This window comes from Equus quagga, chromosome 2, assembly GCF_021613505.1.
Source record: "Equus quagga isolate Etosha38 chromosome 2, UCLA_HA_Equagga_1.0, whole genome shotgun sequence".
Lineage (NCBI taxonomy): Eukaryota > Metazoa > Chordata > Mammalia > Perissodactyla > Equidae > Equus > Equus quagga.
In genome coordinates, this window is record NC_060268.1 from 1,556,267 (window position 1) to 1,582,688 (window position 26,422).

Sequence of the window (26,422 nt, forward strand, 5' to 3'; positions counted from 1 at the left end):
TTGTTTTATTGTATCGTTGTTGTGATACAACATTGAGTGTCTGGATTTTGTCCTCTTTATTTTAAAGAGTGTTTAAAGAGTTAATTAACTAGTAGGTCAACTTGATCCTTTCAAGGCTTATGTCAGGTTTTACTAGAGTATTCAGCAAGGTCTTTCTTCTAGGTAGAAACTCATACCTATTTCCTGGTGTTGCATGATCACCAGAACCTCCATTTGGCTCTCAGCACTCTGTTAGATGTTTTCTGACATACCTTGCATAGTCTTGCTTTGCTCATAGGCCATTTAGTACTCAACCAAAGATTTAGGGAGACCTCTTGGCATATTTCTAGAGTTCCTTCTTTATACAGCTTTGTCATTTCTGGTACTGCGTCCTTCAGATTCCCCCTGCCTAAGCAGCCCTAAACTCCAGTCTTTGTTTTCTGCACCCAGTGAGACTGTTACTCTCTTTTTGGGTTCCACTTTCTTGTGCCCTAATTTGCAAAGTGTCCCCAGGCAGAAAGCCAGGGTGAATGTGGATCTCACCACCATGTATTTCCCTTCTCTCAAGGATTACAACCCTGTGGTGACTGTTATCCATTGCCTCAAAATTGGTGCTTCATAGTGTTTGTACACACTCACATATTTATGTTAGATGTATGTAGTTGTTTATAGCAGAAGGGTAAGTCCAATTCCTATTACTTCATTATGACCAGAACCTGAATCATCCTTTGGAGATAACGGAGGATATGTATATATTTTAGAAGGCCTTCTACCTTTGTATTTTCATAGGCCAAAGATGCACCCAAAGGCACTGCCAGGATTTTCTTTAAAACAAAACAAAACAACTTGGGGGCCAGTCTACCACACAGAACAATGATAGCGGAGGCTTAGTGCTCTCTTCGTAAGTCATGGCTACAGCAATTTTAGGCTCATCATAAGGAATTTGATTCTTTTTTTTTTAAGCAATACTTTTCTTACGTGTTAAAACATCTTAAATGTTTATGCTATTGTAAATAAAATCTCTCATGTTCAGTCACTGAGTCTGGTGTATTAGGATACTGTTGATATTTTACTATATCTTTAATCCAAATTTATGAAACTCATTTTCTCTAGGAATTTTTTTAATTCTTGAAATTTGCTTGATTTATCATTCTTATTATTAAAGAATGATACTTTATTTCTTTCTTTTCCATATTTTACCTTCTATAATTTGTCTCTAGATCTACTTGCCAGTATTTCTAGTTGTGACTAAAAAAAAACTTTAGCTCATTTCTGCTCAAATAAATGAAGTTGGTTCTTTTTGAATTACATTAGGGGTTCTTGATTTAAGATGTTTTTAATTATGTTGAGAAATAAGTTGAACCAGCTCTGATGGCCTAGCAGTTAAAGTTTGGCATGCCCCACGTTGGCAACCTGGGTTCAGTTCCCAGGCATGGAACCACACCTAACACTGTCAGTAGCCATGCTGTGGCAGTGGCTCACATGGGACAACTAGAAGTATTTGCAACTAAAATATACAACTATGTACTGGGGCTTTGGGGAGAGGGAAAAAAAAGAGGAAGGCTGGCAGCAAATGTTAGCTCGGAGGGAATCTTTCAGAAAAAAGAGTCATTAAGTTAGGGCTCTTTATTTTAGGTTGTTTTTGAAAAGTAGACACTATATTTTATAGAATTGAAAATTTTATGACACTCTTTTTGTTGAATGTAATGAATTATGTAAGTACTTTGTATTGCTTTACAAATCTTGTTTTTAGGGATAAGGACAACTGGATCCTTTTGAAAGTGCTTTTTTAATGTATTTTGTTTGTCAAGATTGTTTTTAGGAATTTTGCATCTCTGTGATGCAGGTGTGGGTTTTTTATTTCTTTTTTTTGGTCTTTCAGTCACGTTAGATTTTTAGAATTTTAAAGTTCTTTGCTCTTTATGAGTGGATAATAATCCATTCTTTTCTCTGTGTAGACTATTTCACATAAAGGAAGATATTCTTTGACTATTTGAATAATTCTAAAATCAGTCTGACTAGGCCAATAAAATACACATTTAGCAAAATATAACATTAAAATTCTGAATACTATTGTTACATTTAATTTGGCAAATATCATTTGTTTCTTTTAGTTAATTATAGGTACTTTTGGGGGGTTCATCCCTGCCACAAAGTTGTAACTTAAATTAGTCTCAAAACAGAGCCTGCAGCCTAGATAGAGAAAATCCATAAGTGTTTTTTCAGTCATCTACTTGTAATTAATTTTTTTAAATCTCTTATACACAAAAAGTGCTATTTAATTTCCTGCCTCCAACCAAGAATTACATAGAGTTGTTAGGAAGGTACCAAAGTGTTACTTTCTCTGGTAAGCATAAAGAAAGGGGTATTCTCGAGGCAAAAAAATAAGAAATTTTGTCTTCCCTTCTTTCCTCCCTTCTCATTTCCCTCTTCCCTCCTCTCCAGTACACGTTTCTCATTACATTTCCGAGATTAACCCTTCAAGATAGAGTTTGTGAATATCTGTTATATATTTTGCAGTTGACAAATTACAATTTGAACCTCCACTGAGAAAAGAAACAGAAGCACGGGATGAAATGGTAGGAATTATGACTTTTAAACCATTTTACACATTAAAATTTGAGAAAACTAAAAGTTAGGGTACTTTGACCTAGGAACAAAGTAGTAAGCTCTCTTAAGCTTTAATTTTGATCATGTATTTCACACATGAAGGTATAAAGGAGCTCACAGTTCAGTGTGTTTTGACTAGGGTACAGAGTGCAAAATACCATTTCAACTGTTCATTATGACCCTTGGAGCCTTCAGAAGAGTTTACATGAAGTTATTAAATATGTGAAATTTGATACTCAGCTTTAAGCTCTCAGGAGCTTTTTTCTTATTGATTCTATTAGGTTTGTAGTACATTTTTACATTTCCTTACTGTTTTTTAATATTTACTTGTTAATATAGCCTCTTTTTTAACCATTGCTCTTACTTTGAGATACTCTTTAGTTAGTCCTTTCCTTATATGAAAGGAAAGAGGTAATGGGGCTGGCCTGGTGGCGGAGCAGTTAAGTTCCTGCACTCTGCTTTGGCAGCCTGGGGTTCACCAGTTCGGATCCCAGGTGTAGAACTATGCACCGCTCATCAAGCCATGCTGTGGCAGGTGTCCCACATATAAAATAGAGGAAGATGGGCACGGATGTTAGCTCAGGGCCAATCTTCCTCAGCAAAAAGAAGAGGATTGGCGGCGAATGTTAGCTCAGGGCTAATCTTCCTCAAAAAATAAAAAAGGAAAGAAGTAATGGATAGAGCAAGTTATTGTTAGAGTCAGCCTAGACGTTATCTTAACATCTATTTTACTTTTAAGCTTTAGTAAAAATATAGTTGTTAGAGTAATTGTGTTCCATTAATGGATCTCTTCATCCATAATGTTTGGAAGTAGTGCTCTTCTTCCTGTATATGTTGCCGTGTAATAAATTCTCAATTTCCAAGCTAGCAGGAGAAAATAGGACCACCAACCAATTAATGATAATTCAATAATATGATGTTCAGTCCTCATTGCTAATGGAGTAGTGATGGAAATAATTCAAACTTCTGTTTTCTGTTTTGCTTCAGAATATACTAGCATACACCACCATAAAGAGGGAATATACTAGCATACACCACCATAAAGAGGGAATATACTAGCACACACCACCATAAAGAGGGAATATACTAGCACACACCACCATAAAGAGGGAATACACTAGCGTACACCACCATAAAGAGGGAATACACTAGCGTACACCACCATAAAGAGGGAATACACTAGCGTACACCACCATAAAGAGGGAATACACTAGCGTACACCACCATAAAGAGGGAATACACTAGCGTACACCACCATAAAGAGGGAATACACTAGCACACACCACCATAAAGAGGGAATACACTAGCGCACACCACCATAAAGAGGGAATACACTAGCACACACCACCATAAAGAGGGAATACACTAGCACACACCACCATAAAGAGGGCTTGTCGCGTTGAGACTATATTTAGTAAGTTGTGGGATTTCTTAAGTCTAAGTCAACTGATAATGAGTCACTGACCTAAATATGTCAGATGAGAGCAGGTCTAGCTGGAGATTAAACAATAGATTGAAAGCCTAGATGATTAACAATCATGACACTGAATGTTCTCTTGAATCAAATAAAACACTTAATATCTGTTATAAGGTAACATTTTAAATTCGATTTTTTACCTTCACAGGGAGTGTTATCAGACCCAAATTTTGCATTACAGTGGAATCCTTTTGTTGATGGTGCAAATACTGGCAAGTAAGTCATTTTCTTACTTAACCATATTTTACTTGATTATATAAGAACAGTATTGGGGGAATGATTTATTCTAAAAAGCTTTAATTTTCATTCTTAAAAATGTTGTACTATGCCTCTTGTCAGTGTAAAGCTTCTGACTTTTTGTTATTACCAAAAGGCATCGTTTGTTGACCATTAAGGTTTTTGAGTTTTGTTCTTTAAGTCAGAATATAGAATGTGTAACATTAATATACTGAAAGATGAACCACATGCTGTCATGGGAAAAAGTACTGTAGTAGGAGTCACCTCTGCAATGTAGTCCCATGTTCTAGACCTGTCTTCCCTCAACAGTTAAGGAACGGGACTGGCCGCGGTGAGCCGTTCCAGACCTATTTGTGCATTGCTGTGCCTAGATAGCTCTTTGGAAATATAGGTTCTTGGGTCCCCACATTAGGCCTATAGATCTGGGCTTGGCAAACCGATAAGCCAGATCTGGCCCATCGCCTATTTTTTGTACAGCCTACAAACTAGAGTGGTATTTACAATTTTTTGTGTGAGGAAGATTAGCCCTGAGCTAACATCTGTTGCCAATCTTCTTCTTTTTGCTTAAGGAAGATTTTCGCTGAGCTAACATCTATGCCAGTCTTCCTCTATTTTATGTGGGATGCCGCCACAGCATGGTGTGACAAGCAGTGCTAGGTCCACACCCAGGATCCGAACCTGTGAACTCTGGGCCATTGAAGCAAAGCTTATGAACTTAATCACTATGCCACCAGGCCAGCCCCTACATTTTTTAATGATTGAAAAAAAAATCTAAAGAAGAGTGATATTTTGTTACACATGAAAATTATATGAAGTTTAAATTTCAGTGTCCATAAATGAAGGTTTGTTGGAATGCAACCATATTCATTAGATTATATATCCTCTATGGCTGCTTTCATGCCACAACAAGAGTTAAGTATTTGTGACCACTGTATGGTTCATAAAGCCTACAATATTTACTGCCTGGCCCTTTACAGAAAGTTTGCCCACCCATGGTATAGAATACAGTCTTTGGGACTGGAACCTAAGAAAGCTGAAGGTTCCCAACTGGTTGCAGTGACTGTGGCTAAGTATATGGAAGCAGCAGGCTTGGTCAGTGAGTCCCAGACTTTGATGTGTCTAGAAGGGTACCTGAAGACCCTGTGAAGATGCTGATTCTGACTCAGCAGGTCTAGAGGGTGCCTTTAGAAGTCTGCAGGTTGTGCCAATGTTGCTGATCTCTGGGCCCCACCTGGAGCGGCAAAAGTGTTAATGATATAACCACTTGAATCTCTGATTCTCTGTGGGTTCCAGCTCTAAAATTCTGAATCTCTCTCTTTTGCTACTAAGTTTAGTTTAATTTTTATTATGTTCTGAATGTAGCAAAGCATAACCATAAAGTAAAAAAAGACTTTGTATTCACTTTATAAAAATCTTTATTTTGTAGTCATACTAATACAGTTTGACAGAATGAGGTCTTAGGTCTTCCTGTAGGTTTTAAAAATACTCTGCACGTGACCTAATTCTGTTTTATGTTCTGTGAATATGAACACATTTTAATGCTATTTAATCTTGTCTCTGTGTTTTATGTTATGATTGTTTATCATCATCTAAATTGCATTTTTCTCTTTGTATTAGATCAACCTCAAAACGTGCAATACCACCTCCCCTGCCTCCTAAGGTGAGCTTACTTAGAGATTTTGAACAATAAATCCTTGTTTAAATAGTAAAATAATTAAATTTTAAAAACAATTTTGTTGAATTTGTTCAAAATTCTCTTAAATATATTTTAAATAAATACAGTTTCCTTCAAGAAGGGATTACAAAGGTGCAAAATGTATAAAGAAAATTTCATGAGAAATACAATATTGTAATAGCTATTAGAAAAAGCAAAAGTAGGTTATTACTCATTTGAGAAAATACTTGACTGCAGGGAGAGGAGATAAAGAGTTATTTACAGTCCTCATTTATTACCACGATTTGACCTTTCAGAGCAGATTCATTGTCATTTTCCTTGTTTCTAGTTATTAAATATTTTGTGAGTTTTTTACATAATATTATTGGTTATAAGAATTTTATCAATTCTGGTTTGGGCTGATTAAAAATCACCTGGTGAGTTCACAGTCATGTTGAGACAGTAACTCAACCCTTTCTGACTTGGCTGACTTCGCCCAGTGAATTGACCTATGTGGGAAAAAGAAGATAAGGCCTGTCCTCTCCGACTAGAGTCTTTGATGCGTAATGATAACCAAGTGCTATTGTTTTATATCCAAATTTATCCAAGTCCTTTTGTGTCTTTTATCACTAGCCAAGGATAAACAGTTACCCTGAAGACAACCTGCTAGATGAAGAAAAATCGTCAACTATAAAGCGTTGCCCTGATTCAGAGAACAGAGTTCCCCAAGTTCTCAGGAGACAGAGCAGCCCAAGCTGTGGTCCTGTTGCTGAGACGTCCTCTATTGGTATGGCTAGCAGCATCAGCAGCCCTGGAGTACATACAGCTAGATACTGTGATCTGGGTAAATAAAGCGAGCACTGAGAAGAAAGTCATTTTGTTCATGTTTTAAAGAATGTCTTTCTTCTTTAGTCAATCTTATTACTGTTTAAAGTTTTGTGAAGTTTCTTTAAAATTCCACGTGGATGGTTTATAAATAGATTCAGTCCAGTTCAACCCTGATTTGCTCCCTTACTAAATATTATGGGATTTGGAAGGGTGAACAGATGTTCCTGCCCTCCAGGCGCTCAGGGTCTGTAGCATAAGTTATATGCGTGGACACATAACATTAGACAATTCAGCTTGTACAAGTGTCTCCTACAATAACAAACTATAGGTAATAGAAGATGACAGACTTCCGAGGGAGGTAAGGATGGGGAGTAGAGGACCTGGGCCCTTGCAGAGTGTTAAAGGGCTTGGTGAGCCTTTAGGAGGTGGAGCCTCTGCTGACCGGCATTCTTGGGAAACAGAATGACCAAATGCACCGAAGCAGGAAAATCTGAGTCACGTTGGAAGTACAGTCTAGTATGGTAGGAGTGTGAGCTTTTGAAGGGTGTATTCTGGGCGATAGGACCAAACACTAGATGAAGTTCAGTTATGAAAGGCCTTGAATATCAGCCTCAGAATATAATGCTGGAATTCTTCTCACAATGTGGAATGACTTTTTTGTTTTCATGGATTAAGTCCACTCTAAAGACACAATGCTCCCTCTTGCAGACCCTAGAGAAAGGCACAGAGATACTTTACCGAATCTGACAGTAAAGTGGAAACAGTATCGGGGGAGGGCAAGTTACTGTTCAAGGAAAGTCCTCTTTTGTGTGGTCATTCAACTTTTAATCATGGTTCTCTTTAGGAGATGGGGATGGTATTTCAAAACTGATTATTGAAAATACAGAAGGATCAGCACAAGCACCGCAGTTACCACGAAAAAAGGACAAGCGAGATTTCCCTGTAGGTATAACAGGCATTTGGTGATAATTATAACTAACACTGTACTTACCAAATAAGGGCATAGTCTTTTTAATTCAAGTATTTGAATAACTAAATTTCTGAACATATGAAGGGGTGTTTTTTTATTGCTTAAGAGGTCTTACAGTGTTAAAAATTATTTTTCCCATAGAAACCAGTCATCAATGGCCTTCCACCCACCCCAAAAGTGCTGGTAAGGAATATTTTTATGTGAACCACCTGCCAAATTTTTATCTGTTTAGAAGCAACAGAAGATTCTTTATTTGCTATCAGGTATCTCGAGCTATTGACAGGAAGGATTCATAAAGTACAAAGGCATTAAATGCATTTGAATATACCATGGATCAAATCATGTACCCTAATTTGAGTGAGATGGTTAGAATTTGGAGTTTCACTTTCTTATAAATACAGGCAGTTGGGTTCTAAGATTAGCCTACAAAGGTCAATTTGATTTTAATGTAATGATATTAATAGTACTGTGTCATCTTTATTATGTGGGTTAAATATCTTTCTGCCCCGCGGCCATTTTCACATTGGACTGTACTCAGTGAAAAAGGACAGGGACGCTTCTGTTAATGCTCATTCTCTGGTCCTTCCCTGTAGGTACTCAGCCAAGCGTATGAATGGGATGCTTTATAAATGTACCTTTTATTCAGTATAAGTCTAATATGTACTGTAAATGTTAGTCGTTTTGTGTGTTATCACTATTATGGGGGTTGTACTGCAGTTGTAATCATTATACTGTTACTCAGTAAAACCATCCATTGTTTTACATTATTAAATGTTAGTCCTAAAGATAAGTGGTGACTTAAAATTCCTAGAATATATCATTGATGTATGTAGATGTTTTGATAAATTTGATAATTTGCCATAAAATAGTGGATTATATGAGGAAAGAATATGAGACTCTCTTGGTAGAAGGGGTTAAATTATATTAAAATAGGAATTTTGTTTTGTAATGAAACCATAAGTGTATGCAAATGAGTCAGTTTAAAGCATTTCATAATAATCTTAGCTATTTTTTAAGAATATATAAAATTACCTAATCAATTAAGTCACTTCTTTTTTTATAAATAAGATGGGAGCATGTTTTTCTAAAGTTTTTGATGGCTGCCCTTTGAAAATTAATTGTGCAACATCCTGGATACATCCTGATACAAAAGGTAAAATTTCTGAACTTTTATATACAACTCCAGTAAAATTCTTATTATGGGAAAGGATCTTAAGATCAGTGAACTGAGGTCGTTTACTTTAACAATATAACTTTAGAGGCCAGAAAGTATGTAAGTACTTTAACAACCCACATAGGTAAATAGAGTTTTGGTTTAAGACATTAGAATTTAAGAGTGTACAGGAACTGTTCCTGATGAAAGAAGACTAAAGAGACATCAAAGCTGGTTGCAACCATACTTTGGAATTTCCTTTTATTTAAAAGAACAGGGGCCGGCCTGGTGGCGCAGCGGTTAAGTTCGCACGTTCCGCTTCTCGGCGGCCTGGGGTTTGCCAGTTCAGATCCTGAGTGCAGACATGGCACCACTTGGCACACCATGCTGTGGTAGGCGTCCCACGTATAAAGTAGAGGAAGATGGGCATGGATGTTAGCTCAGGGCCAGTCTTCCTCAGCAAAAAGAGGAGGATTGGCAGCAGTTAGCTCAGGGCTAATCTTCCTCAAAAAAAAGAAAAAAAAGGGGGCTGGCCCCGTGGCCGAGTGGTTAAGTTCGCGCGCTCCGCTGCAGGCGGCCCAGTGTTTCGTTGGTTCGAATCCTGGGCGCGGACATGGCACTGCTCATCAAACCACGCTGAGGCAGCGTCCCACATGCCACAACTAGAAGGACCCACAATGAAGAATATACAACTGTGTACTGGGGGGCTTTGGGGAGAAAAAGGAAAAAAATTAAATCTTTAAAAAAAAAAAAAAGAGTGAGTTGGAGACGACATACTCCTCAGTTATCCTTCAGTTTGTATTTCCTCAGAACAGAATCAGCTCTTACATAACCACAGTACAATTATAAAAGATCAGGAAATTTATCAGTGGTATACTACTATTTTTAAGCTACAGTCCATATTTGAATTTTATTAATTGTCCCAATACTATCCTTTATTGTCTCTCCCCTCCTTTTTCCCCCAGTTCAAGAGCTCCTGCTGCATTTGGCTACCATGTCTTTTTAGTCTCCTTCAGTCTGGAACAGTTCCTCAGCATTTCTTTGTCTGTCTTGATCTTGACATTTTTGAGGCTACTTATTTTGTAGAATATCTCTTAATTTGGGTTTGTCTGAGGAGTCCTCATGCTTAGAGCAGATTATACATGTTTGGTGGGAATTTCAAAGGCGTTATGTGCTCTTCTCAGTGCATCATATCGGGAGGCACATGATATGAACTTGTCCAAATATTGGGGATGTTAACATGGACCAGTTGGTTAAGGTGGTGTTCACTAGCTTTCTCCACTGTCAAGTTACGGTTTTTCCCTTTCTAATTAATAAGTAATTATTTAATTTCCCACACTAATTAGTAAGTAGTGTGGCAATTCATTGAAACTGTGTAAATATTCTCTTACTCATCAGACTTGCACCAACTGGTTTTAGTTTATCCATTGACATCTAAATCCATTGACATCCATTAACAATTTGCATTCTTTCCCATTTATGTATTATATCAACTGAACTTGTGAATTCTTTTTTATTCAGTGAGATATGCTCTATTACTATTATGACTTATTTTAGCACTGAAATTGCCCCAGAACTTCTGAGCACTGGGAACTGCTGTGTTCTTTGTTTGACAGGTCCTCCTCATTTTTTGAGCACTTCCTTACCTTCTGGCATAGCAAGATTGTAGGCTCATCTCACACTCTCCCTGCCCCAGAGTTGGAATCAGTCTTTTCTCCAACAAGCCCTGGTTCTTTTTAGTGGAAAATAGTATTTAGAAACCCAGACACTAGATGTGCTCCTTGTTTCTTGTGTGTCATGCTTTGTAATTTCTATTTAATTTAGTTTCCATGTTCAAGGAGTACTTGAAATTCTGTCTAAAATATGTAGCTATAATAAAAAATCTGAACTTATGAAAATTATGTTGAAAGGAAGGATTGTAAAGTAAGATAAAGCCAGAGTAAGCTAATGACAGAGAATATATCTGCTTTTAAAAATAAAAGAATTGGGGAGAGAGGTAAAGAAGGTGGCATGAATTTTAGAAAGTAATTTTTCTTTGGATGGGTAGGTGGCTGTCTGGCTCTTAATACTATTCAAACACAGAGCCATTATTTTAGTGAGTGATTTCAGAAAATGATAATAAATTCTGGTAATTTATCTCAACTATTTTAGATCAGTACATTATTTTTGGAACTGAAGATGGTATTTACACATTGAATCTCAATGAGCTGCATGAGGCAACAATGGAACAGGTAATTTAAAGTTTTAACTCAAGAAATTAGTTTGGGTAAAGTGAATAAAAGAAATATCTTAATTGTAAATCAATTTCTATGGGCCTCAGTTTTAATTTTTATGATTTAAATATTTAAAAGGGTGAAATTATACTCTTTACATGTTCTTGTTGAAAGATTTTTTTTTTCCCGTAAGGTTTTGGCAATGTACTGAAATATAGAAGATAATTATTTTTATAGTATTTCAAACTGTTAGAATTTGAGGTTAATGGTAAGGGAATGAAAATTGGAGAGTTTTAATTATCTTCTTTTTTTGCTTTGTAGTTATTTCCACGGAAATGTACTTGGCTCTATGTTATCAATAATACTTTAATGTCATTATCAGGTATGTATATGATGAAAATAATATGAAAAACAAGCCATAGACAAGCAGAGATGTAATTTTAATATACATTATTTTTTAATGTTGTTTGTTATTCTGGGTAACTATAATCTAGGAGAGTAACTTTGAGACTCACAGGTTTTTTCAGCCAACTTAGAATGGGAAGAAACTTTGAGAAGGGAGCCTGTTTTCAGTTAAGATAGCACTTGGCAAACCTGCCAGGATCTGATCACCTGAGGAATATCCCCCAGCTCGACTCCTCCACTGTCACTGTCACTGTCACCATTCCTGCCCTCCACTGAGAATTCACACTTGAAGGGAAAGAATCAGAGGATCCAGCTGCTTCCCTTCTCTGTAATCTTGAGCAAGTCATCTGCTCTCAGCCTCAGTTTAATTGTAAAATGAGGACGATGGTGACAATAACAGCCTCACGAAGTTGCTGTGAGGGTTAGATAAGGTGGTATCCTGAGTGCTTAGCAAACTGTGAAGACTTCGACAGATGTTTCCTGGCAGAATTCAGGTCGTTCTGGACCACATGTTAACCATCTTGGACCGAGGCTTTAGTCTTAAAAATAAGTGGGTTCCAGAGCAACCTATTCTAATTTTGTTTTTTGTGGTTTTCTTTTTTGGTTGTTGTGGGGGTGGGGGAGTGGGTGGCATTTTAGGGTGTTTTCTTTTTTTTCGTTTCTCACCTACCAAAACCTCTTTGCTTACATTTTAGATTTCAGTGGCTCCCTAGAGGTTTGCTGCTTGCTTTCATTTTGATAGTAGAATACAAGATAGTTAATTATTTCTCTGTCCCTTAATTAATCCTAATGCTACCAACTATTAAAACAGCACTCACCCCTTCCTCCGCTTTGAATAATTAAATTATTTTAGTCTCTCTTACATTCTTTTCACTTGTTTTGTTTGATACTGTCTCGTGCTCTGTATCTCAAAGATATATGAGGATTGTATCCCAGCTCTTCTTTCCGCACTGTCAGCTGTTCAGTATTGACTGTGCCTTTCAGCTACTTATGCTTTAAAGCATCAGTGCTGACAGAGTCTTGTTCACGGAGAGGTAGATCCTTTGAATTGGATCCTAATGTAAGAAATACGTTTTCATAATTTGTGAGCATGGGTGCGCGCACCAAGCATCGCCTAGGAGAAACTCTTCGGGAATTTGTCTCTTTGAGCTGATGACAGTATTTACGAAGAGCCTGTTATTTGATTATGCATAAATGGCTTCTGAAAAGCTGGAGTCCTTGAAAGAGGATTGAATCTCTTTTGATTTTAATTATGCTTCCCCCCCAATTTTCTTACTTTTGTTTAACAAAATATTAATATAATGTATTACTGTTGTGAAAATAAACTTAAACTCAGTTCTGTTTGTGTTCACAACTCTGATTTGTATAAAATCACTTTCTTCTACCTCGCTGCTTTTATCCCTACTCGTACCTGTCTTTGGAAATACAGTTAAAAACCACACAGAGTACATCATATATATTTATAAAATACCTACAGGAAAACAGGGAGAAGTTAGCCTATAATTAGTTCTTTCCATATGCCAGTTAAAATGTCCCATAAAACTGAATGAAGGTAGGTGGCATAAGTCGCTAGGAGACATCGTTCTGCATAAGGGCTGCGTGTGTGTGGATGTGCACACGTACGCACAGGCACCTGCTTCGATAGCTGGCTGTGTGTATGGGGGATGGGCAGAGGAAGAGGGGTGTGGTGTTAGGCAGAATTCTGAGAAAATGCAGAGAATTTTGTTGAGGATAAGACTGTATAGAGATTTATGTTTTCTAATAGTGGATGTTTTGTGTTGTTCTAGTACCATACCATGTATGATAAGGAATCAGAAGATGTTTACCATATCTCCCCCTGCTTAACACAGCTGTAGTTTTGATTATATGCAAACTGTAGCTCTGTTATCCTTGTATTATGGCACGTAATATTAGTTTGTTTTACTTTTCTTAGTATTTCAGTCTGTTACATTTAAGACTTCATTCACAGTTTTAATCCAAGGTAATTTGATAAACTATTGATAAATAGATCTACCCCAGAAAGATAATGTAATATAGTTTTATAGAATTTTCCATGTTATACTAAAATAATCACATGTGCATCACTGTAGCTCAATCCATTATGCAGCAGTGTTTAACAATTTCTCTTTCTCTGCTGGCTTCATTAAGGTTTATATATATTCTACCCAGAACACTGATATATTCTACCTAATTTGTGTATTAGGAAACACAATTATCTACTTTCTTAAAGCTCATTTTCCTATTATCTTTCAAAATAGTATTAACTGGGTTTTTTGTTTGTTTTTTTTGTATGTGTTTTTCTATTTTGCTTGGCTTTTTGAACATTTCTGGACTCCTCATTTTAGAAGGTAATTATGTTTTCTTTTGCTTGAAAATTATATTTCTTTTCTGTAAATGATTCTAATGAGAGTAATTTGTTTCTCTTTTATAGGAAAAACCTTTCAACTGTACTCTCATAATCTTATAGCTTTGTTTGAACAAGCCAAAAAACCAGGATTAGCTGCCCACATTCAGACTCATAGGTTTCCAGACCGCATACTACCAAGGTACAAAATATTTTGCTTCTATTGAGAGAGTCAGCGTCCGTTTTTAAAACAGCCAGTATTCCTTGCCCACTAAAAAATGTCCTTTGTCTTAATTTTGAAAGGTAGTTTACACTAAAGTGCGTGTCATCTAGAATTCAAAAGGGCAGTGTTTCCTTACTGTGACTGTCCATGAGGGTCACCTGTAGAAGTTTTATTACAGACTCCCAGACCCTGCCTCAGTCCTATAAAATCAGATAGTTTGGGGTCAGAGTCCAAGACAGTTTTTTTTTAAAGCTTCTTGACTGGTTCTGATGCACCTGATCCACAGATCACTGGGAAGCACTGCAGTAGAGTACATTTATGTTGTCCTATGTTTTCAGAAAGTTCGCTTTAACAACAAAGATTCCTGATACAAAAGGCTGCCACAAATGTTGCATAGGTGAGTAAATGCTGTTTCTCAAACTGGATGGTTAGAACTTTTAACATCTTTAAAATTATCTGAAGAGCCTTACAGTAGCAATAGGTTTATATTTGTTTGTAATAAGGAGTTAAGGGGCCATTGAAGCACAAGAATGTATAGCGTGACATGGCATAAAAATGCTTGGAGGTAACGGCCTAATGCTTTCTCAGAGCATAATGTTCCTAGAGTGTTCTAGCATAGTCCCTGAGGCTGTGTCTCTGCTAATAGCCTGCCTTTCATGTATTTAACGGTTACTTCTTAGTGTTCTATGAACATTATTATTGCAGGAGTTTAGTCAACTATAAAGTTAGAGGGAACAGTCCACACGAGACCACCCTCACTTCTGATAGCAACTGCAGGTTTGGGGGTTCCCAAAATCACCCTCATGATCAAAGCTTCGCTAGAAGGACTCACAGAACTCACCAGAAGTGGTTATGCTCGTGGTTATGGTTTACTGCAGGGAAAGGATAGAGATTAAAATCAGCCAAGGGAGGGAGTGCAGAGGGCAGAGTCCAGGAAAAGTACCAGACATACAGCTTCTGTTGTCCTCTCCCTGCGGAGTAATGGAGAGCGTCACTTTTCTGGCAGTGAGGTGTGGCAGTACACACAGAGCATTGCCAACCAGAGAAGCTTACTCCAACCTCAGTGTCTCAAGTTTTTATTGGGGCTTCATCATGTAGGCATGATTGATTCCCTGCATGGTTGATCTCAGTATCCAGTCCATCTGGAGGTCAACTGCTACTTCGTGACCCAAAGCCCCTACCCTAAATCACATTGTTGGTCTTTCTGGCATGACCATCCCCCCCCCCCCCCCCAAGACTGTCCAGTGTTGCCAGCCCCTACTCTAAACCATATTGTTCAACTTTCCAGTGACCCAAGGCCCCAGCCTATCAGCCATGACGTTGCTGAGGCTTAGAAATCACCTCCCAAAAGGGAGGACAAAGGCCAGACCTCTCTTTGGGCAGGGTTAAATTCCTACTATAGACTTATCCTATGTCGCTTAACCCTAAAACAACCCCATGATACTTGTTATGTCACTAGTAAATAACAGAACCCGGATCAGATCCAGTCCATGACTTCAGATCCTGGGCTCTTAACTTCCTGTTTATTCTTTTTGTTTAATCAGTGAGCTTACACATTGATCTTTGTGCTACATAGTTTCACAGCATACTCTCTAGTTACAAGCAAATTTTGTGAGCATTCTTCTAGGGAGAATCAGGGCCATATCTGCTATCAGATGCATAAGATCTATGACTCAGGAAAGGTATAGAAGCTTACAATCTAAGATAGAAACTCATAAACATATTAAGATAGAGCTTATTGCAAATAACTACTCTTATAATCAGTATACATTATTGTTGATGGGAGTCAAATTGGGGAGAAGGAAAGACCAATATGAGTTTTTGTAGATTTGAGTCAAGGAAGTCACATCTTTAGTACAATGTAAAACAGTAAGTTATTTTCGTCTGTCTTAAGTGGACAGCTGTAAACTACTGTACCAGAAATGAAATCTTAGATTTCACTTGCCTCCTAGACTTCTTGCCAGAATTCACTCTTTTAGTCAGTTTACCTAAGAAGCAGCTCTTCAGGTTGCACTAATAGTTTAGGTGTTTCAGAGCTTAAAAATTGTTCCTGTAAAAAGTTCCTGTGTTTAAGAACCTAGTCTATTAAAGATGTTTAGAAGTAAATGTATGTGATTTAAGATTGAGATAGGAAAGTGAAAAGGACAGGGTCACAAATCCACAAGAAAAGACATGGTCTTCTTACTTTTGCCCACTCTCACATCCCGGTGAACAGAAACAGTAATTCCCCTTATCAGCTCAATAAGCCCTCCAGATAGTTTCTTTTTCCTCCATATTTTGGTATTGATGGCAGGCCATGTCGCATTGTTTCCCCACGTATCAGCACTGCCTTTATAAAGAGAGCTGAGTTCACTTTTAGGTGAGTATAGCTCAGGTGATGCTTTTAACTAATTATGTTTTCATATAAAAGTACTCAATGTTTTGGGGTGTCTTGTTTTCTTTCTTTCCAGTCAGAAACCCTTACACAGGACATAAATACCTCTGTGGAGCTTTACAATCTGGAATTGTTTTACTGCAGTGGTATGAGCCAATGCAGAAGTTCATGTTGATAAAGGTATATAGTGCTTCATTTATGTTTTTCTTCTTTAGAAAACACTAGTGTATAACAGAAGCTGAAATTGTAAGATCACATTGCTACTATCTAGGGTCAGCCTATTTGTTGTTATTTATAGGTGTTTATTTGGTTTAGGGGTTTTTTTGTTCCTGTTAAGTAAACTTCCAGAAGCATCACAGCCATAAAGATGAATATGGCCAATTCTCTAAAACATATTTTTATAGAAAACTCATCCTCATCATGATCATTTTAGAGGTAGTCATTTTTTAGAATTAGATCAGTCAAGAAAATGAGAGCCTTTCCCTTGACTTTATTCAACAACATGGATGGGGAGTTGTTTCTCAGTTATACTTCTGTTGTTTATTTTTGCAGCACTTCGATTTTCCTTTGCCAAGTCCTTTGAAAGTTTTTGAAATGCTGGTCATCCCAGAACAGGAGTACCCTATGGTCTGTGTAGCTATTAGCAAGGGCACCGAACCAAATCAGGTTGTTCAATTTGAGACAATCAACTTGAACTCGGCATCTTCGTGGTTTACAGAAATTGGTGCAGGTAAGTGTTTTTTTCCTTAAGTTAAAATATTGATGCATTTGTACATAAAAGAAGCAGAATTGTTTCAGCCAGCATGGGCTCATTCAAGTAAAGATTCAGAACATAGTTTCCCACATAAGCCCAGAGGATCATGTACATATACATTATGATCTCTGTTTGCCTGAGGCAATTTGAGACAAATTATTTTACCAAAGAAAATTTTAATGATTCCTGATGTTGAAAGGTCTTAGTTGTTACCAGTTAATCTTTGGACTTACTAAATAATTAAGTTTTCAAGTTTTATCAGCTTTTCAAGCAAAGAGATTTACTTTTTTTCTTAGGTTCCCCCCCCCCCACACACACACTTCTTAGAATCATTGAGTTCAAGTGCTTCTCAGACTTGATAGAAGCTTCTCCCATGTGACCTCCAGGCTTTACCATTTAAAGATACAGGGAAATCTCTCGTGCACTTTCTGAGAATGGTTCCCCAGCCTAGGATTTTATCAGACATGTCTCAGTGAAAGCTCTGAAAAGGCTAGGAAGGTTATTCTTGAACTTTAAAATGGAACAAATCAATCAAGGATTCATTTTTTAAATCTACATAATAAAGAAAATGATGGGAGTCTTCATTTTGCTAGTTTACTGTTTGTGTGCTAGTGTATTGTTTGATCATTTCTAACCCCAGGTTTATCAAGCCATTTTTACATATGAATCAAGCAAGTTATAGTTATAGCGATTTCATTACTGACACTATTATATTCTTTATCACCTTGTCTGTTACAAATATCCTAAGTTTGATGCTTATTAAGTGTCTTTGGCTTTGGTCCTATATAGGCTAAATTACAAGAACTCTAGACAACCCAGCTGTTGAGGTTCACATAGAACAACACTAGTGTCACCTTCAGAATAAGAATTGGTATGAACTAGTGGTGTCCTGGGAAATGTGTAACAACAGGCTCTTGGGGTGCAGAGAAGCCTGGTTTGCAGCAGTTGCCTGTTTCTGTGGTATGAATACTCCCAGCATGGCCAGTTTCAAACTAGCAACGTGATGTCATACAGCCCACAAAATTCCTGAAAATTAAAGAAGCCAGTACAACCCTGTCCAGCATGCACTGGACTGTGACCACTCTTTTTATGGACCGAGTCATAACCTCCAGTGGAATCAAATAGGAATGTACTCTGTGCCCTCCCCCTCCACCTGCACCCCACCTTTCTTTTTAATTTATTGTTTAATACTGTTTGTTGAGTCAGGTGCATACCCTCCTGGTACAGCTAAGAGAAAGGTGCAGATCACATTGTTTAACTGTCATGAAATCTAAGTAGCCCAAACAGAAACCTGTTCCTGTTAGTAGTTACTGCTAAAAAGAAGGGTTATAGATCAATTTGTTTAAAACCAATATCTTTTTTGTCAGACACCCCAACATTTTTTACTGGTTGATATATAATAATAGTATAGAGCGAGTCATTTCATACCCTTATCTAAAGTGTGTTTGCAGCCACTTTCTTCTGCATCATATTAGGACGTCATAGCGCTCAAGGAGTTGTCTTGTGAATTGGTGGGCTGGGGGTAGCAGGGCAGTGAGGCTTTTTTTGTTGTTTGGTTTGGTTTTTAATGCCTGAGGCATACTCTTCTACCTACTTTTAACATTTTCTAGGCCAAAATTAAGGTAGACCCAAAGTGACAGCCTGGGGAGAGCTGGGACACCGCCTGAGGGTAATCGTTCAGATAGCCCTCAGGCAGAGGTATCCCACTAGGGTTCTGCATACTCACAGTGCTGGTTAATCTGCCTCCCGGCTGTGTTCACTGTTGAGGCCAGGCCTGATTGGCAGCAGTTGTAACAGTTAAAATGAACTCCTAGTCCAACATTCTTTCAGTCTTAGTCTCATTTCTTACCACGGTATCCTTATCTCCAAGGATGGTGCTTAGCATGTCCTCAGCACCCCATAAATTTTTATTGAATAAATGCATGAACATAGATTTACTGAGAAAAACTACTTTTTGGAGTGTTGCCTGAGGGACCAACAGTTTATCAATTTTCTAAGTCTGGATTCTTCACTATGTATGGGCTTTGAAAGGTCCACAAACACCTCAAAATAATATATAAAATTTTTTGTTAATGTTCACATGTGCAGTTCTTGAGGGAGAGCATCCGTAGGCTTCCCAGAGAGACGAGGTTAAGAATGACGGCTCTAAATAATCTAAACTCTTTTCTTAGATCCAGCTATACCACTCAATTAAACGAGTGTCTAAAATGAATTGTTTTACCAAAAATGTTTTCGAAGATGTCATCACATCTATTAGCAGATGTTAAAAGAAGCAGCCCTCTGAATATCAGCAAAGGAGTGAAAGTTGCTTCCTGCAAAGATGATGTTGACAATATTGTCCATTATGTTACTCGGTGTCCTAGACACACACCCCACCCTACACCAGGAAATTTCTCTCTGATCACAGTCATGAATCCTTTTGCCTTTGCTGAGTTACAAGGATGGTGACCACCTAACCAACCTTCCCATTGGCTCCTGAGAAATGCAGAGCAGAATCTAGTTTCTGTGCAGTACGCATCTTACTTCCGTCTCCATATTCACCCTTTCTTCATTGTATTTTTGTAATTCACCTTTCCAGAACTAGCGGTGGTATTAATTAAATGTAATATTAACTTTTCTCAGCTCAGTTAGCCATGCTTAGGACTTAATGTTGTTCTCCTAAATTGACCTACATGCATTTTGAAAAGATAAAATATCATTACAAAATATAATTTGTGTTAAATTTCAAAGACTAGTTTTAAATCACAGAAAAAGTCAGAATTTGTGTTTCTTTCCTAAGCTCTAATTTTTAAAGCATGTTGTGTAACTGTAACCTTGTTTTTTTTCCCCCTAAGGCAGCCAGCAGTTAGATTCCATTCATGTAACACAGCTGGAGAGAGATACCGTTCTAGTGTGTTTAGATAGTAAGTACTATTATAAAGTTTATTCTGAGCATACTACTTGATAGAACAGATCTTTGCATGGAATTGATTCTATTAAACTATAATTCAAGATTTCCATATTTCCACCTTAAGTGGCCTTATTTTATTGATGAAACCTCAGTTGGCTAGAGATATAGTGATCTGTTTGTCAATACTATCCTCTGTGACTTTTTGCTGTATTTTCTTTGGCCTACTTGGAAATGTTATGTCAGAATAGTTCACCATAACCTTGGGGTAAAATTCTCTATAAAACTATTCTGAGAGTTTTTTTCATACCTCATTATAATTAATGATAAAACAAGGTTATAGTGAGATGGTCACTTACAGTCATGTAACATAAGCTTTGGAATCATGTCAGAGTGAGATTCTAACACTCAGACAGATTTGACACTTTGACCTGCAAGTGGTGGCTCTTTTGGGGCAGAGAGAGATGCTATTGATAGGAGTCTGTTGCACTGTAAGCAGTAGAGAAGCAGAAGAAACTTTAACCACAGGTCTTATTTCAGTTTTGCAAACGAAGTACTTTGGTTCTTTTTTTTTTTTTTTTTAAAGATTTTATTTTTTTTCCTTTTTTCTCCCCAAAGCCCCCCAGTACATAGTTGTATATTCTTCACTGTGGGTCCTTCTAGTTGTGGTTTGTGGGATGCTGCCTCAGCGTGGCTTGATGAGCCGTGCCATGTCCGCGCCCAGGATTCGAACCAACGAAACACTGGGCCGCCTGCAGCAGAGCACGCGAACTCGGCCACGGGGCCAGCCCCGAAGTACTTTGGTTCTTAAAACCCACCTCATTTTTATGCAATGAATCTTGCAAGGTGAAATTCACCTAGACTTGGAGTTATACTTGAAACTTGGCAATATTTGCTATGTTTCATCCATTCCAATATTTTTTAAATTACTAGACCTGCCGTCGGTGTTCAGGGTTATTTTAAAAATTGTTCTAGTACTGAATTTGCCTTATGTCTGTCCTAATTTCTATTCTCTGAAGGGTTCCCTGGTGGATTTACCTTATAGGATCTTAAAGATCATCTAATACTATAGATAAGTAAACCAAAACCCAGTGTTTTATTTGCCCATCACCCCTTCTTGAGGGACTTTTGATTCTTTGAATACTGACAAGATTGAAGTGTTATTTGGTTACCCTTAAGTGAATTGAATCAATTCTTTTTTACCCAAGCAAGAACAAAGTTCTGTACTGATTAACCAAATAATCAGATAATCAGAATTTAGTTTTAATAATGTTGAACCTTCAACGTTAAATCCCTAAATACCTTCTGAGTCGTCCAAGGAAAATAAATTGCGCTTAGTTTTCATTTTAATTTATATATTTTATCAAAAAAACTTTAAAACCTTTGATCAACCAGACCCTCCATTTCCCAATTATTCAAGGTAAATGGAAAAGTTGACTGTCTTGTGGGTTTTCTTTTTTGAGGGAGCAGTGTAGTACTTCAAAAGTGAGTTGTCAGCTATATGGTGTAAATCGGTTTTAGTAAGCAGCAACGGAGATAGGCTGTAATCAGAAATCAGGTAGACAGGTAAGAAAGCAGGGCAGCGAGAAGGAGTCTTCAGGCCGAAGCGAAGAACAGCAAATGAAAAAACAAATCCGTGGAAGGGAAACAGAATTACTTATATACACTCCCCACCCCAGAGTTTACTTATAATGAAGTTGTGACTCTTGAGAGCACTGTGCTGCCCCGTGTACCTACATCTGTAGAAGACTATTCATATACTGAGGCCATGGGGGACCGCATATATTACTGACCATGTGCTGTGTAATCGGGAAGGGAAAAATCAGCTCTTATTGCTCGATATTTGGGCACCAGGGCCACCACTTTTAAAGAAAGACTGTACTTCTTAAAATATGGAAATGTAAGCATTCAATATATACTATATAAAAAGGAAAAAAATAGCAGTGCAGGGGCCAGCCCAGTGACATAGTAGTTAAATTCACGTGCTCCACTTCAGCAGCCCAGGGTTCACAGGTTCAGATCCCAGGCACAGACCTACTCCACTCATCAAGCCATGCTGTGGTGGGTGTCCCACATACAAAATAGAGGAAGATGGGCACAGGTGTTAGCTCAGGGCCAGTCTTCCTCAGCAAAAAGAGGAAGATTGGCAGCAGATGTTAGCTGAGGGCCAATCTTCCTCACCAAATAAAAAAGAGCAGTGGAATTGCCATTTAATGAAGGAGGCACTCTTATGGTATATCTTGTAAAACACGTTAATGCTTGTTTCTCACTGGGCATGCTTGAATCAAGATAAATAGTTGAACTTTATTAAGAATATTATTCTATATTTGTGTAAAGTAAAATTCACATATCATTGTTTATTTTAGCAGATTTGCATTTTCCAGTCTTGACTTGTTTTTTCTTTTTTTAAGAATTTGTAAAAATTGTAAATCTACAAGGAAAACTAAAATCAAGTAAGAAACTGGCCTCTGAACTAAGTTTTGATTTTCGCATTGAATCTGTAGGTAAGTCTCTTTTTTTTAATAATACGTTTAGAATACTTGGTTTTTTGTTCATTATGTACTTAAGTTTGTCAAGACCAGCACTGTCTCATAGAAGTTTCTGTGATATAGAATGTTCTCCATGTTCTTAAATACAGTGGTCATTAACCACACCTGTTAAGTACTTGAAACATGGCTAGTACTACATTTTAATTTTTTAAATTTTAATTAATGTAAATAGCCATCTGTGGCTAGTTGTTATCATATTGGACAGTGTAGGTCTAGACCATAAGAAATTTTTTATTCTCATTTCCTGAATGTTTGAAACTTGAAATCATTTTTTAAGTTTCTGTTCATTGTTCCCTTTGCTGTGAATTATACTTCTCCCAGTTCTTTCCAAATCATGAAGGTATATTTGTGTGATGTGATCAGTGGTGTTCAATATGCTATAATTCTTTGTTGTGTAAGAGTCTGGTTGGTGTGTGTTGATGGTTATTGCTTTTACGTTTATTTATATATAAATAACTAGTTTCCCAATGGACTTGGAAACTAATATGCCATTTTAATTTGCTTCCTTGTCAATGAATGTTTTACTCTGTTATACTCATTGGTTTTATGATAAAAATTATATTTTATTATTGTTTGCATCCTCATTGATTATATGTCAGTAAGTATTTTCCCCAAGAGTGATAGGACCTATGGAAAAAATACTGTGACTCGAGGCCAGCCCAGTGGCATAGTGGTTAAGTTTGTGCACTCCACTTTGGTGGCTGCCTGGGGTTTGCAGTTTCAGATCCTGGGCATGGACCTGTGCACCACTCATCAAGCCATGCTGTGGGGGTGTCCCATGTACAAAATAGAGAAAGACTGGCATGGATGTTAGCTCAGTGACAGTCTTCTTCACACACACACACACGAAATACCACGGCTGGAAACATTTTGAACAATTTAAGATATGATTCTTCCATAAGTCAAAAATAGTTAGAACAAGTTGGCAGTTTTTTATTTGGGGACATAAAAATTATGTATATTTTATAGTTAAATGTATATACATTTAAAAACATGTTTCTTATTATTTAGAAAGTTTATTTTTTAATATTTGAATGGTTTCTCAATTGAAGTTTTGCCCTGTTGCAAAGTATGTTCATCCCTCTGTGTAAACATTTTACATAAAAATAATTTGCTTATGATTGGAAAATTTAATTTATTGAAGCAGACACCTGAACTTTCTGTACATGCCAGGACAGGAGGAGTTTGGGAACTGGTTTCTTCTTTTACTCCTTTATGTGCTGGATGTTATATGCCAGTTTCTAAGATTTAATATTTTCAGTAGAGATTCTGACATATAGATCTTTAGTTCTTCTTTCATTTTAATTGACACACACTGGTACCTCAACTTTTTCATGTCCCAAATTTTTTAGGGAATTATAATTGTTACACAAAAGTTTGTTCCTCCTAGGCTACCATCTCTCCTTGCCAGTGAACCTTAGAATAATTACAAGATCCTCTTGGGTAAAAAGAACCCATTTAAATCACCTTTTAAAAATAAAAGCAATAACTGGGTTTTTTATTTGTCACAGTTAGTGAAACTTGTGTGATTTGTTATTGTAAAGTACTTGTATTTTTATTGAGCTAAATTATGTTTCCAGAACATTCTTTTTCTTCCCCTTTCTTGTTTTGGTGAGGAAAATTGGCCCTGAGCTAACATCTGTTGCCAATCCTCCTCTTTTTGCTCAAGGAAGATTGTTCCTGAGCTAAATCTGTGGCAGTCTTCCTCTATTTCGAATGTGGGACGTTGCCACAGCATGGCTTGATGAGCAATGCATAGGTCCGTACCCGGGATCCGAACCTGCAAATCCCGAGCCTCTGAAGCAGAGCACACAAGTTTAACCACTACGCCACCAGGCCAGCCCCCAGAATATTCTTACATTAACTTTTTACAGAGTCAGTATTCTAATAAGAAATGTAATAAGTTTCTCCCATCATCTTTACTGGTGTAGGACATTTGGCTACTCTCCAACAATCACATGGTTCTCTCCCTCATTCTTTTTCCACCCCCACTGTGCTTTAATGACCCCAGCCCCCTGCCAGGAAGGGCCCAGAGGCCCCGCTCTTCCCTGTCTGGGGGATTTTCCCACTCTGTTTCTGGCCTGCTAAGTGGCCTCGTATGGGTGCCTCAGAGGGCCCAGGCCTGTGCTTGGCACCACGCAGGACACAGGGATGGACAAGGCACAGCGAGAACAGGTATCCCGCCAGGACCTTCAGGCCACCCTGGGAGCGTGGGAGATGAGTGGCAGGCAGGAGGGCTATGCCATGCCATGTGGTGACCACACTTTGGGGTCATGGTCACTCCTGAATCCAAACCCATGGAGAAGGCGGCAAGCTTGGCTCAAATCCGTGACTTCTCATATGGGCAGCGAGGCCTGTGAAGCCAGGGCAAAGGTCCAGGGGGCTCCAGTGGCCTGAGGAGGCTGGGCTGGGGCCGCAGCAGTGCGTGCTATAACTGACAGTCCCTCCCAATAGGCACTGGCTCGCACATCATAAATGTTCGGTGCGGGGTTAAAGGTTGGATTGTGAGACAGGTTTATTTTTAAAAATTAATTTTGTAACAGGGAAAACGTGAACATAAAAGATGCTTCCTTAATAGCTACTTCTAAATATATGACAATATTTAAATGACCATTTTTATCCAAAAAACCAGTTATACATGTTTTTATTATTTTATTCATCTACGTACATGAAAGACAAATTGTGCTGATCTCCAGCTCATCAGCAGTTAGCCAATGTTTGAATGAATGTCTGTCACATATGTCTTTGAAAAGCTCACACCTCTGCCTCCGTAAATGATGTGAGCTCAGGCTGCCTCAGCGACGGAAATGGTGGGAACTGGTGGTCTGCACAGGAGGATTTTGCACAGGCACTTGAATGGCCTTACATTTGCACTTATTGACAACAGTTGAGGAAAACGTATGATGAGGTACCCTGCTCCATCTGAGCCTCGATCGTCTCTCATCTTTTTCAGTGTGCCTTCAAGACAGCGTGCTGGCTTTCTGGAAACACGGAATGCAGGGTAAAAGCTTCAAATCAGATGAGGTAAGGTTTCTCAGATTACCTGCAGTGATTTCCACTAAAGATCGCAAATGTTGAAACGTTCATTTTGTGCATTTTCTCTCTGAAACCACATTCCTATAATGCCATGAGCTGGTAGAGCAAAATGGCTATTTTCCCTCCAAATAATGTTCAGTTTTGTATTTATTGTTTAACTCTCAGTGGCCACAAGGAATTGTCAAACATGAGTTTATACAGTTGCAGCCCTCTGATCTGTAATTTGTAAATGTGGTTGCTAAGCTTACTAAACTCAATAAGACTTTTCCATAATCTATAAATGTGTAGCTTCTTTTTTAGTATTATATTTAATGTTCTGAATTAATATGTACTGGATTACAGGACTAGGGAAAAATCTAAGAAAATCTACTCATTTAGTAAATATTAATTGAGTACCAACTACATACAAGATGCTATTATTACAGCACTGTAGGACACAGGGAAGTACAATTATAAATAACGTCTACCGTGTAGCATCTATGTCCCGACACTTCACAAACATGAGTTTATCTAAGGCTAATAATCCTGTGGGGTTAGGGACTATTCATATTCCCACTGTTACAGGCTCAGAGTGGTTAAGTAACTAGTAGCTAGTTATGTGGCAGAGGCTGGATTCGAAGGGTCTCCAAAAATCTCTTCCAACTGAGATAATGGATGCGTTTCACACAAGAGATGGACTTGGACTCCTGCTTGAGAGATGAGTCCTAATACAGTCACGTGTCGCTTAAC

The 26,422-nt window shown here is 37.8% G+C and overlaps 1 protein-coding gene across 1 annotated transcript in view; it reads left to right on the forward strand.

The window, feature by feature from the left end:
• MAP4K5 (mitogen-activated protein kinase kinase kinase kinase 5) overlaps nt 1–26,422 on the forward strand; it is a 107,800-nt gene that overhangs the window by 75,768 nt on the left and 5,610 nt on the right. The window contains exons 14-30 of the mRNA XM_046655084.1: nt 2,500–2,558; nt 4,215–4,282; nt 5,921–5,963; nt 6,591–6,744; nt 7,630–7,727; nt 7,897–7,938; nt 8,824–8,908; nt 11,060–11,139; nt 11,443–11,503; nt 13,872–13,874; nt 13,958–14,072; nt 14,432–14,490; nt 16,544–16,647; nt 17,020–17,197; nt 20,056–20,124; nt 22,520–22,612; nt 25,611–25,681. Coding sequence (XP_046511040.1) covers nt 2,500–2,558; nt 4,215–4,282; nt 5,921–5,963; nt 6,591–6,744; nt 7,630–7,727; nt 7,897–7,938; nt 8,824–8,908; nt 11,060–11,139; nt 11,443–11,503; nt 13,872–13,874; nt 13,958–14,072; nt 14,432–14,490; nt 16,544–16,647; nt 17,020–17,197; nt 20,056–20,124; nt 22,520–22,612; nt 25,611–25,681 — 1,382 coding nt within the window. The remainder of the gene's footprint in view (nt 1–2,499; nt 2,559–4,214; nt 4,283–5,920; nt 5,964–6,590; nt 6,745–7,629; nt 7,728–7,896; nt 7,939–8,823; nt 8,909–11,059; nt 11,140–11,442; nt 11,504–13,871; nt 13,875–13,957; nt 14,073–14,431; nt 14,491–16,543; nt 16,648–17,019; nt 17,198–20,055; nt 20,125–22,519; nt 22,613–25,610; nt 25,682–26,422) is intronic.